Source organism: Galeopterus variegatus, unplaced genomic scaffold (assembly GCF_000696425.1).
Source record: "Galeopterus variegatus unplaced genomic scaffold, G_variegatus-3.0.2 Scaffold3899, whole genome shotgun sequence".
Lineage (NCBI taxonomy): Eukaryota > Metazoa > Chordata > Mammalia > Dermoptera > Cynocephalidae > Galeopterus > Galeopterus variegatus.
The window spans coordinates 93774-108133 of record NW_007730010.1 but is presented as its reverse complement, the minus strand read 5'-3'; the positions used below and the strand labels follow the sequence as shown (position 1 = coordinate 108133).

Sequence of the window (14360 nt, the reverse complement as noted above, 5' to 3'; positions counted from 1 at the left end):
CTCAGAGAAAAAGCCAGTCATTGTGGCTGGTGTGGGTAAGTGAGGTTAGGGGGTGGGATTGTTTTTCTAAGGTCTTGCATTGTTAGGACTCTGACCTTTACATTTTTAAGGAGTTGGAAGCCACTGAGATTTATGCTTATTTTTAGTAGAGTATTTTGGGGAGGATAAAATAGGTGGTATTGACTTCAATAAGGGACAACTGGATGAAGGGACACTTTCTTTTCACTTCATTCCTTTTGAATTTTGTGTCATGTTTGTGAATTACCTGTTTTTTAAGATAGATGGCATGTAATTTTTTAATGATTTTATGTAAGACTTAGTTAGACCTTAAGAGGCTAAAAAATAAGTGAATGCTTTCTTTGATAAACTCATTCAACAGAAATCCTAAATAACAATGGCTTTCAAATGCTAAGTAATATTCTTTTATGTTTTGTTGACATCTACTCTAGGTGCAAAAGTCAAGAAATAAGCAAGTACGAGAATTATTCCCAGATGGTTTTAGCATTCATCATGCAGGAATGCTTCGGCAGGACAGAAATTTGGTTGAAAACTTGTTTTCTAATGGGCATATCAAAGTCCTGGTCTGTACAGCTACATTAGCATGGGGTGTCAATCTTCCTGCTCATGCTGTTATTATTAAGGTAAGAACTTACCTTTTTTTGTACATGGATTTGTGTGTGTCTTAAAACAAATCTCTAAATTGATTTATTTAGAAAATATTGTGATTTGGCTATTTCTTTGACTTTGAATGTTATTTATATAAGGTCAGAATTATTTTCTCCAATAAGGATCTAGTTCATACTGTGAAAATTTAACTCTATCACAGATGATGAAAGGATTAGTTAAAGTACACTTTTGAGATCTTGCCATATTTGCCTAATTTCATTTTTCAGCTCATCAGGATTATATTTGTGTGTGTTTATGTAAATTTTTATTAACTTTTCTTCATCTAGGGAACACAAATATATGCTGCAAAAAGAGGCTCTTTTGTTGACCTTGGAATTTTAGATGTCATGCAGATATTTGGCCGTGCTGGACGACCACAATTTGACAAATTTGGGGAAGGAATCATTATAACAACACATGATAAACTCAGCCATTACCTCACTTTGCTCACTCAACAAAACCCAATTGAGAGTCAGTTTCTGGAAAGCCTTGCAGATAACCTAAATGCAGAGGTAAGATCTAATGAGTAATAGGTTGGAATAGAATCATCAACTTTAAGAATGACTAACCTCTAAGTAAAATAAAGATTGAGTTGGTTACTATTTTGTAGTATTTAGAATACATCTTATGCCATATAGTCATAAAACAAAATAGACTGAATGACAATATTGTTCATTAATTCAGAGCAATATAGAATGCAGATGATAACTGATAAGAAAGAGCTCAGTGCTAAAAGACCTATTTTTAAACTGTGAAGTAGCAAAAATCTTACTAAAACTACAAACTAGGGAAACAAATAGCAATGACAACAACTAATATTTGTATTGGAGTTTTATAAAGTTTTATGAAGTTTTTAAATAAAAGTTTTTATGAGGATTATAAAGCTCTTTAATCTTTGTTAGGTCATTTGATTAATTTAATTATATAAAATGTGATTGCTTAAATTGAGCTAAACATGATAATTTGGTGTGTGTGTGTGTGTGTGTGTGTGTGTGAATGAGTGAGTGAGGTGTGTGTGTGTGTGTGTGTGTGTGTGTGTGTGTGTGTGTGTGTGTGTGTGTGTGAATGAGTGAGTGAGTGTGTGAACTTCTTGAGGCAGGGATCATGCCGTTTGTTACCACATCCATTGTGCTTTACATAGTACAGGCTTATAACTGACTTACTATATGATTATTGAAACGGGTGAATACATTTCAAAGAGAAACCATGAAAAAAATACTTCTTTTGTAAAAGCCTCCTGTACTAAGTAGACACTAGGTGACAGAGAATATTTGCATGTAAATTTTTATTTTTGTCACTAGGTGGCATTCAAGGATTAGCCTCAAAATAAGGTGTGTCATCCTTCATCAATTGACATTTATTTTTCTGAGCAGTCTTTCTTTTTAGTGAGTAGTTACAAGACTTGTGTTGCTTGGTCTGATATTTATACTTCCTTCTTTCCTTTAATCTATCACTGGTACCAGTAGGTAATTATTAATGTTAATTTACTAAGACCAAGTTAGAAAATAATAGCAAGCTTATTTAATCCTTTATAAAATGTTCTACTCTTAGGAGTTGTTTGATATTATTTTAAAATAGTATCATAAGGTCATAAAGGAACATAGGTTATTATTTTAAAATATCATAAGATCACAAGGGAATGTAGGTGATATGGCATATGATTTAATACAATTTTGACTGTCAAATAATGTCACAAATTGAAGAGACTTTCAGATTTTTAACCATATCATCACAGTGCAGTAGTTTCATCTACATAAGCAGATGAGAAAATGTTTAATTGTCTTTTACTTGTAAATCTTTAGGAATTGTTACACAACTCCCTCATTGACTCAATTTTAGTTCTGGCTGTTTATTTTGTGGAAAGCCTTACAGTTTACATTTTATGAAATATATATATTTACCTGTATTGTAGATGGCTTATTCATTTGTAAATAAGTTAGCATAAATGCAAAAGTAAGTCAACAGAATCTCCCATCACATTTTCTTTCACTTTCGGTCATTTTTCTTTAACAACAAACAGGATAATATATTATTATAAAGAAAATTATATATTGCTATATCTCATCTTCACCAAAGACAGCTAAATATTTACATATTTATTTCACAGAATTAGTTATAGGAAATTAAAATTATGATACAGGAATTAAAGCAAACATGAATGTTTTTATTTTCATGAATACTGAAATGAGAGAGTTGGTTTCCCTTTTTTTTTTTTTTCCCCCTCCTAAAACTTAATAATTTAGGTAGGGAGCATCTCTTCTTTGTTTAAAGTATTAGTAGGTAAAAAATTGTTTTCAGGTAAGGGTTCAGGAAAAAATATACAACTATGAAGTTTCACAATTTTTAAAGTAAAGTGAGCACATTAGGTAATAGCAAAATTACTACCTATAGATCCATTAGCTAAGGAAATAATACTTTTAAGAAAACTTTTTGTTGAAATTCTGTGCTATTATTGTTTAACAATTCCTTTCTCTTTTTTATACAGATCTTAAATGCTGTTGTTCTGTTTTTAAATTATTAATCTGTGGTTTCATTGAATTAATATATTAGAAAGCTACATTAAAATGCTATATTAGAAATTATATTTCTTTCAAAATATTGTCTAAAGAATCATCCAGTGTTTATTATGGTTTAAATGTATAAATATCTAATTTTCTTCTATAGGTTGTTTTAAGTTTACAAGTAAAAAATAAAAACCACTCCCTGTTCTTGTCTTATGATTTTTTTTAAATGTGTATGTGTTATTATGTATGAATCCCAATAAAATATACTTTTTGTGCAGAAACAATTGCATTTTCTTTGTATTCAATTGTATTTTTGTACTAGCAATCCTGCAAATGGGTATCTTGAGAGGTAAAAGCTAATGTTATGCCCTCTGTGGTTTTGGTGATAACAGTACGCAGAATTAGGATAAAGAGGGATAGAACTAGCAATATTTCATTGTTCATATTCCAGTACAATAACATTTAAATTTTTCAGTAGTGTTTGTATTCAGTTATGTTTCAGTATTGTCACATAAAATGAAACTAAAACAAAATGGATACCGAATAAGAGAAAAATTAATGAATGCCAAAAATGTCCTTAATGCTAGGTAGAATTAAACTTCATTTAAGAAAGAATAATCAAATGCCATAATATTGAATAAATTCAGTTTTGGGAGATAGCAGTTCTAATGTAGTATTCTAAAATTAAATGAGGCAGGACTGATTTTTAATTAATTGGAGAAGTGTCATGTCCAGTAATTGTGCTTACCTTCTGTTAAACACAGCATAATGATGTATTTTAAAAACTTAACTTCTGCCAAAAGGGTCTTTGATTTGATGTAATGTTTAACTTAAATGCATTACTTAAATTTTTGTTGTGTTTTTGATTTGCAGATTGCTCTGGGAACAGTTACTAACGTGGAAGAAGCAGTGAAGTGGATAAGTTACACTTATCTTTATGTACGGATGAGAGCAAATCCATTAGTATATGGCATCAGTCATAAGGCTTATCAGGTAGAAAACTCATTTATATAAAAAAATTAAAGCCTTCTTTTTGGTTCTATAATTCTTTCATGATATGAGGATAAATATTTGCTACTCTTGCCTCATCTGAAAAGAGTTAAGTACCTGGAAGAAAAACAAAGAGCTTTAATCTTTTCTAGGAAATACTAAGAAAAATTAGATTGTCCCTCTGTAATTATTTTGCTTTATTTAAATCTCTTTTCCCACTGATACTAATAAGTTAATCTTTACATTATATTTATTTATTATTCAGGTATATTTCCATTTGATAATAATATTTTGGTATGATTTTTTTTTACTATGATAAATTTAGTTTTTGGAATAAACCAAACATGAGGAAACTTATAGACCATTTTGGATAATAGGCTTATGCTATATACAATCTGTTCCTTTTATCAAGTCTTTTCTAAATCCTATTATAAAATTAAAAGGTAACATTAATGAATTATTAACAGTTTGGAGGCTGGGATCAGTTTCATGATGCAGTGTGTATGCATCAACTGAGAATTAGATGCATACGTTAGTAGCTCTTCCCATGAATTCTACAGTTGTCTGGTCCATGTGGCTTACAGATTCTGTGAGGTTTGTTTTGTCTTTAGAACTCTGCTTTATATACTATAAATGCTTCCTAATAACAGATAAAATCCAGTTGTTGTCTAATGAAAATGTTATTTTCCTGTTTTCATATGGATATTCACTAGTGTTAAGTCAAAATTAGTAAAGTGTTAAGTCAGAATTAGTGAAGAAGTTCAATTTGACTCAAATTTATTTTTTTCTTTCATTTTTACTTTTCCTATGCGGTAGATTTTACCATGGGAAAATTGAAACTTAAGGCTTAGGGTGGAAAAAAAAAATTAAGAAAAGCAGCAGCAGTAAGTAGTTCTGAAGCCATTAATCTGGAATGATTAGGTTTTCATACTTGGGTTTACTCTAAATGGAGTTCAACTACCATTACTCTTCTAAGGTGAAACGTGCTAATCTTCAAATGTATGTTTTGTTTTACAGCCAAATTGTTATCTTATAAAATACAGGTGCATTGTTACCTGTAACCTTACATATTTTAAAGAATATGGTGCTAGCTATCCTCATTACAAATATGGGCATTGTGAAAATAGTTGATGGCACTATGAAAATATTCAGAAGGGGTAAATGAAACACAACATAAATTTTCATGGGCTGAGTCATCTCAGATCTTGTGACAAAATAAGCACATCAGTTGATTTTTAAGTACTAGGTTCATATCAGAAGTCATTTTTGTGTAAATTTTTGGTATAAAGAAAGTAAATTGTTTTTTCTTCGAGTATACATAGTTTTCTATTTTCAAGTTTCAGAGATTTTCCCCATCTTTTCTCAAATAAACGTTGTATTTGTATAGCACTTTATGTTCCTTCAAAACCTTTTCACATTTGTAGCCACAAAAATCTTATGAACCAACACAGATCAAGTAATTTAACATATTTTAATGGCTTATTAATATGTGATTAATAAAGTGTTTTTACAAAATGAGCCTCATACATAGAGTATATTCCTTGTACCGGATATTTAATATTTGCTTATATGACTCTAAACTCCATCTTACTTCCCTGCAGTTGATTTCCCTTTACTTCATTTTTCTGATTTTTAAAATTTATTTTAGCTGTCTTTTGTGCATAAATAATCTGCCATAAAGATCTAAGTTAGAACAAATCATAGGGATATTAACTCATTAATTGATTTCTAAAGTATTTTTATACTACCCTTACCCCCCATTAAAAGTTGTATTTCATTTTATTGCTCATGACCAGAGAGTGATCTTTAGGACTTGGCATGTATACATGTATGGTTGTGCATGTGTGTGTACATACAGGTACTTTCACAAAGACAGGTCATTGTAGCAAGAATATTTGTTAATCTCTTGTGTTAAATATCACTTCTGCTTAGAAGAAGACTGTAATATAAGAAATAGTTTCAAAACTGTAAAAGAATTCATTGTCAACTTCATTTTAATCTTTGCTTCTATTATTATTATTGGCAAAATGGGTTTTCCCATTAGCAGTTATCAGAACAGCTAGAACAGTAGAACTATACTTTTGAAAGGATAACTTTGAACTTACTTTTGTATTTCTTTACTTTGACATAGGAAAGCTTTTTTGCTATTTTTTTCTCCAAATAATTGATAAAGTAGGAAAGCCGTTTGATATTTTAAAATCCCTGTTTATGTTAGTGTAGAAGGTAAAAGAAAATTAGTTTTTTTCTTATATTTGATTTGCATTCTTTATAATCTTAAAGATTATAAGACATCTAAGAATTTTAGATTCTAAAAATATAAGGGTGTCCAAAGAGAATATGCAGATTGATAATTTCAATGAATTTTTAAAGCTTCCTTTACTTAATGAAATAAAGTATTTTCTAGTTATTTTCTAAATGTACAAAGATATACTTTAAAAATTATAGTTAAAAAGTCTAAAACAAAAAAAAATAGTAATTTCCATAAATAGGCATATGTTTGCAAGTCATGACTCTCTAAAGAACTAATCAAGTGTTTATATTTTTTTCCTGTAGATTGATCCAACATTAAGAAAGCATCGAGAACAGTTGGTCATCGAAGTTGGACGAAAACTAGACAAAGCGCGGATGATTCGTTTTGAAGAGCGAACTGGGTATTTTTCCTCTACTGATTTGGGTAGAACTGCCAGCCACTACTATATTAAATACACCACCATTGAGGTATTATACTGAGAGAAATAAATGCAATAATGTTTGTTTTTTAAATGCAAATACTTTCTAGACTTCAAAATATATGATTAGGGCTAGCTGGTTAGCTCACTAGGTTAGAGTGTGGTGTTATAACACCAACGTCAAGGGTTCATATCTCCATACTGGCCAGCCACCAAAATATATATATTATGCAATAATATATTAAATATATTAATATTTTATATTAATATTATAAAAATACATATTATATTATTAATGAAAAATAACACAAAACAATTAATAAAGCAAAAAGCATTTAATTTATACGAATTTGACAATAAGCCCTCAGTAAAGACAGAAAAGAAAGAAGTCTTTAAATAGTAAGGACCCTTTTGCCATTCTGTTCACTGAGCATATCCCACGTAGTAGGCACACCCATGCTTCCAATAGTCAAAGCATATTGGTGAGACCTATGGAATGAATGCCTGAATGATTTTAAGTGGGAGTTGATGGCTTAATGATATCTTTGAATAAAAAGTTGAAAAATTAATTGCAAGTTATTGAGAAACACTGACTAAAGAAGAGTTTTAAAAACTAATAAAATTATCATGTCCACCTAGCTGTACTATATGGGCAACTTAAGGGATTTTCAAGGATAATTTTGACAATCCAATTGTAGCCTTGCTTGTTACCTTTTAACATAGTCCTGTGTAAGATGGGGTGCCACTTTAATATTTACATTTGTACAAGTATATGCCTCTCTTCGTGTGTGTTTATATACATATGTCAATACATGGGAAAACTTAGTGATTACCTGTGAAGAGAAAACTTAAATTTAAAGAGAGGGAAATGGGTTAAGGTGAATTTTTACCCTTTTATTCTATTTCTAGAGAGAAAGTTTAAATTTTTTTTCTTATATTCATTTTTATTTTGTACTTAAAATTGTTTTTAAAATGGGAATAGTAATAGAAATAATTCAAACGAGATTTCTTTAGAAATATAAAAACCTCTGCCTATATGAAATCTGGGTTTTGCACTCATTTAACATTTTCTTATGCATATAACAGGTTTCAGAAAACACAGTCAGTGTTTACTAGATTTTCCCCATCTTTTCTCAAATAAACGTTGTATTTGTATAGCACTTTATGTTCCTTCAAAACCTTTTCACATACATTATCTCTCAACTGTGATCTGGTGGTTCCTCTGCCCAACACGTTTTCCCTGGCTTTTCACTCCTTCCATCATCTAGTCACGTTCACTCATTTTGTCAACTAAGTAACCTTTTCATTCCTCCACTTGCTAGTGCGTTGCTGCCAAACTACATCATAACCTGTTTGCAGTTCTTTTTCAGGAGCTCTAGCCCTTTTTTAGCTTTGTATTTATTCCATAGGCCTTTGACTGATTTTTTTTTAATCACAGTTTCCTGATTTTCTTTATGTCCTCACTAGTATTATTGTGAGAATCTTCAAATTACATGTTTTCTAGTTACTCCTCTGTGAATTTTATATTAAATACAGTCAGTTTAGAGCTAGTGAATGGTGCAGATTTCTATATGCCTATGCTAAAAATGAGCAAAGATCAGAATGCTATGATGAACATTTTTTTAGATATCTAATATAGTTCTCATTAACTGTTTTTAGTGATCTTTTTGCTTCTAAAGGTCTTTCTTAGATAATCATGTTTTAGGAATGTTTTTCAGTCTTTGATAAATTTAAATAATACTTTTAAAGCAATAATTTAGAATACTCTGCATTGTCTAGGGCTCATATATTCTGTAAGCGTATGTGATTTATAGTCACAATTTTAATTTTAAATATTTTATTGGACTTTTGATTTTAATCAAATATAACACTTACTTTGGTAGACCTTTAACGAACTCTTTGATGCTCACAAAACAGAAGGTGATATCTTTGCTATAGTCTCCAAAGCTGAAGAATTTGATCAAATCAAGGTAAGATGACTTGAAGTTTGAATCAGATGTGTACAACATATATGCATTCATTCATTTATAAAAACGTACAATTAATTGTTATTTCTGTTAAACTGTATATGGCATTTTACATTTGGAGTATCAACACTGTTCTTCCATTTATCAACAATATTCACTCTCGTAGATTATAGTATTATGTCACAGCTGACACCATTCTTTGCACTGTACCTCAAATCAAATAAGTAAGTTTGACAGTAGTATAACTGTCAGAGAATGTGGTATGTAGATTTGGGGTTATTTACATATAAGATTCACTGAGGAAAATATAAAGGACATGCGTGATTTCAAACTTAGAAATGAATATTTCTGTGCCAGTATTACAATTTAATCTTATTAATAGTGAAAACTTTAATACTTTGAATCATAGTACTTCACAGCTTTAAGCTGTGAATGTGTTATACCATATGAAAATATATGACTATAATGAATGCATTTGAAGATAATTCAAGTTTGCCCTAATCCAGTTGGGCAGAGGTTTTACTCTGGTCAAATAAAAAATGAAATCTCATCAATTGAAGGATAGTGAGGTCAGAAGATCTCATTTTTGTGGCATATCAAATTTTTATATGTCAATGGCAACTTTAATATTGGTGATGAATAATAAAATGTAATTGTATCAGTCTCAATATAGTTTTATATTATATTTTATTAACTATACCTGTGGAAAAATTAATATAACTATTAATTTATCTATAAAAAAGGAAAATATTGAGTTATAGTAAATGGAAACTTTAAAAAACAAGTAATGCAATTTACTTTTAATTCTAAAAGTTTCAATAAATCAACCCAATTATTCCTACAAAAACATTGATTTTTTCTAGGTTAGAGAAGAGGAAATAGAGGAGTTAGATGCTCTATTAAACAATTTCTGTGAACTCTCCGCTCCTGGAGGTGTAGAGAATAGTTATGGGAAAATAAACATCTTACTTCAAACTTATATCAGCCGCGGAGAGATGGACAGTTTCTCCCTCATATCAGATTCTGCATACGTTGCACAGGTAAGAATCTTGCTTCCTTTTCATCTCTTCCTTGTCTATCTTTAGACACCCAGGAATTAATTCATGCTGTACTGTGAATGCATTGCTTTGTGGCATGCTACCAAACTACCATTTTATCAGAACTGGCTCTGTTAATTTGTATATCTTCTATATAATCTCTGCTTGAAAATCAGTCATAGTAATTCAGAGAAGCCATCAGCATCTTGCACTGGCTTCTTGCAGATTGTAGCACTTGAGCACACCATATCTGTATGCTGGATGAACAGGAAGTTTTCTGATAAAGGAGGACATTGCAAGAATAGATAGCAGCTTAACCTTGCTCATAAGTGGTAGCTGCCTATCACCATCATCACTTTATTTTTATTATTATGACTGTGAAATTGGGAAGGAAAGGTGGCTTATATATTGAGGTGGAACTTTTCAAAATAAAGTGAATTTTTTCAACTTGATGCAAAGTTACTTCACTAAGCTCACATAGAACTAGAAAACTTTATTTCTCTGGGTTAGGTCTGAATGCTGAGGCTATTTATTTATATATTTGTTAGTTGATATAAGTAATTGTCTTTTATTTTTACTTTTTTGATGCTGCTTTTGTTTTCATTATAGAGTTTTAAAATACCAATATCTGATTTTTTTCTGCTTTAAATAATAATTTTTTTTTTTTTTTTTACTTACAAGGGGCAGTGACAGGAGAATATTTCAAGCATAAAGAAAAGACTGTGGAACTTTTGTAGTTTTCACCAAATATGAGAAATAATAACAAATTTTTTAACATTAAATAAGCTTAATAAATATATTTCATACAATCTATTAAGTATGATAAGTCTCTGATAAAAAAGTAATCCTTCTTTTCTAATGTTGATACTTAAAAATTGAGGACTGAGCAAAAATTATTCTTTAATCTATAGCTCATTTAACTTATAACTTTGAAAAAATACTGTGATATAAAATGTTCAAATATTTATGTTTTTGTGTTTAAACCCTCCAGTGAAGTAGTTTATTTTTTGCCCTATTTATCTTTAAAAGAAAAGTTTTCCATCCCGACATCTTGAAAAAATTTTTTTTTACCTATTAAGAATACATTTATCATTATTTTTCAGTGAGTAATGCCACCTTTAAATTAAGAAGAAAATAAAGCTTAGTCTTACTTGAAATATGGAAACTACTCTGCTGTTATCTTATATTTATAATTTTTTTCAAACAATACAGAAAAAGTATGCTTGTGTTAAATAATTACTATTACCAGCCATGAATACTCAGGCGTGCTTTGAAATAGCTATAAACATGAAATATTTACAAACATGAACAATATATTGGTAAACAATTTGAATGACTGTAGTAATTTAATCAGTGTAACCAAGAGAACAGGTGGTGATTTCATATATTATATAAAGTAAATCTGTAGGTGTAGTGAAAACATTATTATATTGTCTAAACTTTATAGCTTCTATAAGAATTATTGTTTCTAAGTTTATCTGTTTTTTGAAAAGTAATGTAATATTGTCATTTCATATTTCCTTATGGTTTATGTTGAAATAGTTAATAATTTAAATAAAAGGGAAAGCTTTACCAGGTTCTGGATGAATAATAAACTGGTAACATTTCTACTCGATTCAAGATCATGAAGATGTTATCAGAGACTGACATAAGAATTGCTTTACAGTATAAAACTTACATTCCCTTCATGATTGGGGCCCAGGAAGTCAACCTCAGATTAAAGACATATCTCAAAGCTTCCATAGTTTTTCTTGAATAGCCGTTACGGATTTATCATCCTTGAATGCATTAGATAAAATACTTCCCTTCATGATTGGGGCCCAGGAAGTCAACCTCAGATTAAAGACATATCTCAAAGCTTCCGTGGTTTTTCTTGAATAGCCGTTACGGATTTATCATCCTTGAATGCATTAGATAAAATATACTTTTTATTATATTTTCAGTTTAGCCATCAGTAATTCCACAAACACTCCTCCAGCTCTGCAAAATGGTATTTCCCTCTATATCTCTTAAATTTTCTTCTCTCAGCCCCTAAGGTAAACACTTGGCTCACATATTCTATGATTTTATTTTTTTAAAAGGCTATGTTTAGCTGTACATGTTGTAGACTTTGATCATTATTCCCACCCAATTTATATCACATTAAAATGTCCTGTTTGTAGCTTGTCATATGGCATTTCTCCTTCTATTTCTTTTAGCTTAGGGACAGGTTCTGAAATATGAAAAATAACAAACTTTCAAAGACAGGAAAATTAGTCTGACAGTATTTTACAAGAACAAGTGAGAATAATGTAGGAAAATTATTTAATAGATATAATAATCAAAATCTTCATTTTATTCATGATTCACTGGATCTCAAAACCCATTTTTTTCACTCTTAATGGGTATCAGAATGTTCACAGACTTCTAAATATCATATTTCTTCGTAAGTTTCTAATACTGAAATAAAAGTCAAATTTTATCAACAGACGAATGCATATTTTATATAAAATGTAAAACCTAAACCCTTAACTCTTCTGGTCATTTTTGACTCCATAATTTTTAGGCTGGATCATCTGTTTACCATTCAAAATCCTTACTGTTTCTTCCTCTTTTTATGATGTTGACCAGATTTAACATTATTCATTTTCAAATACAGATGTCATTAGACATTGGAAGGTGTCTCTAAGTTTGTGATTTTAAAACCAGATGTCTCTAAGTTCATGATTTTAAAAACAATCTTCAATAAAACAATCTGCAAAGTTAATGATAGATGGAAGGAGGCAAAACAAGTGGGAACTAGCTGTAGAAATGTGAAAAAAGGCTTTATTCATTGTAACTTTCTATATGTCTGTTAACGAAGTCATCCTCAGACCACAGAGTTTAGAATTGTAAAATTAGATTTGGAGTCATTTAGACCTGATTTTGCACAGATTCTCTGACACCAACTAGCTGTGTGACTTTGGTTAAATTTTTTACCTCTCCAAGCTCTAGTATCTTTATCTATAAAATCATAATATCAATACCAATCAAATGCAATTGTTATAAAGATTAGATGAGTTAATATACATGAAGCAAGTTAATACATTGCTTGGTTTATAGGGAGCCATTAATATGGCCCATTAATATGAGTAGTTGCACTCATTGATATTTTCTTTATCACCCTTCCCTCACTAATTTTCTCCCTGACAAGATCCCGAAGTCTTTTTCAGTTCTCCTCTAAATAGCCTTGCAAATTTAATCATTCCACTATATAACCAGAGGCATCTTTATCTGTGTGTTATATTCTAGACACCTCAACAGCCTTCTAAATGATTTGCATGTCTTTTGTCTCTTTCTACTTTATTCCTGTTTAGAGGGAATAAGGATGGGTATAACCAGAGGCATCTTTATCTGTGTGTTATATTCTAGACACCTCAACAGCCTTCTAAATGCTTTGCATGTCTTTTGTCTCTTTCTACTTTATTCCTGTTTAGAGGGAATAAGGATGGGGTTTCTAAGAACTTGGAAATAAGGCTGAAAGTTAACCCTGAGAGTTAAGCAAGTAGCACTCATATATAAAGGATGTGATTATTCTTATGTAGAAATAATAAGGATAGTTAGGGTTATATGAGAAAATATATTGCCCCACAATTCAAGGATGCAGCTCGACTTTCACTTCTTTTCAGACTGAATTTGAATAATAAATTTATTGACACCATTAAGAGCACAATGGATCTAACCACCAATCTCCCTCTTTTATTCTTCAGAATGCAGCTAGAATTGTCCGTGCTCTTTTTGAAATTGCTCTGAGGAAACGTTGGCCTGCCATGACCTACAGGCTTCTGAATCTTAGCAAAGTCATTGACAAGAGGCTTTGGGGTTGGGCTAGCCCTTTGAGACAATTTTCAGTCTTACCACCACACATTCTAACAAGATTAGAAGAAAAAAACCTTACTGTGGATAAGCTGAAAGACATGAGGAAAGATGAAATAGGTGAGAAGGAAGCAAAAAGTGTTTGAATGTATTGTTTTGTGCAAATAAAATATTTTACTAGATGTAAAAGAAAATTATGAATTTTCATATTACTCAAATAAATTTTAACCATAGTTATGAAATCTTGTTTTCATTTATGGGAACTAAAACAAAAATCACTCTAAATTTTATGAAGTTACTTGTCAGAATTAGCAATTAAGCTGAAGTTTATATTGTCAGCCCCTTAAATATTTAATGCACAGAATCATAGGTATAAATGATGAGAATCATTCAACGATGCTTATTTTCAATTTACTTCTTAATGTTAAATTTATTTCAAAATCTTTTGTTATGGGCGGCCCGGTGGCACACTCAGTAGAGTGCGGTGCTCCCACCGAGGGTTCGGATCCCATATAGAGACCGGTCCGCTCACTGGTTGAGCACGGTGCGGGCGTGACACTGAGGGTTGCGATCCCATTGCCGGTCGTGGTATGGGCGCGACACCGAGGGTTGCGATCCCATTACCGGTCACGAAAAAAGACAAAAAAGGGGGGAAAAAAAAATCTTTTGTTATGTATATCAGCAGTATGGCAG

The 14360-nt window shown here is 30.8% G+C and overlaps 1 protein-coding gene across 1 annotated transcript in view; it reads left to right on the top strand.

Annotated features, from left to right (window-relative positions):
- Window positions 1-14360, top strand: part of LOC103601833 (activating signal cointegrator 1 complex subunit 3) — a gene marked incomplete at its 3' end in the record, with an annotated part of 160779 nt that overhangs the window by 82671 nt on the left and 63748 nt on the right. Inside the window, exons 5-11 of the mRNA XM_008586243.1 lie at window positions 450-641; window positions 954-1178; window positions 4044-4163; window positions 6714-6878; window positions 8713-8799; window positions 9660-9836; window positions 13562-13787. Of these exons, the coding sequence (XP_008584465.1) occupies window positions 450-641; window positions 954-1178; window positions 4044-4163; window positions 6714-6878; window positions 8713-8799; window positions 9660-9836; window positions 13562-13787 (1192 nt within the window). The remainder of the gene's footprint in view (window positions 1-449; window positions 642-953; window positions 1179-4043; window positions 4164-6713; window positions 6879-8712; window positions 8800-9659; window positions 9837-13561; window positions 13788-14360) is intronic.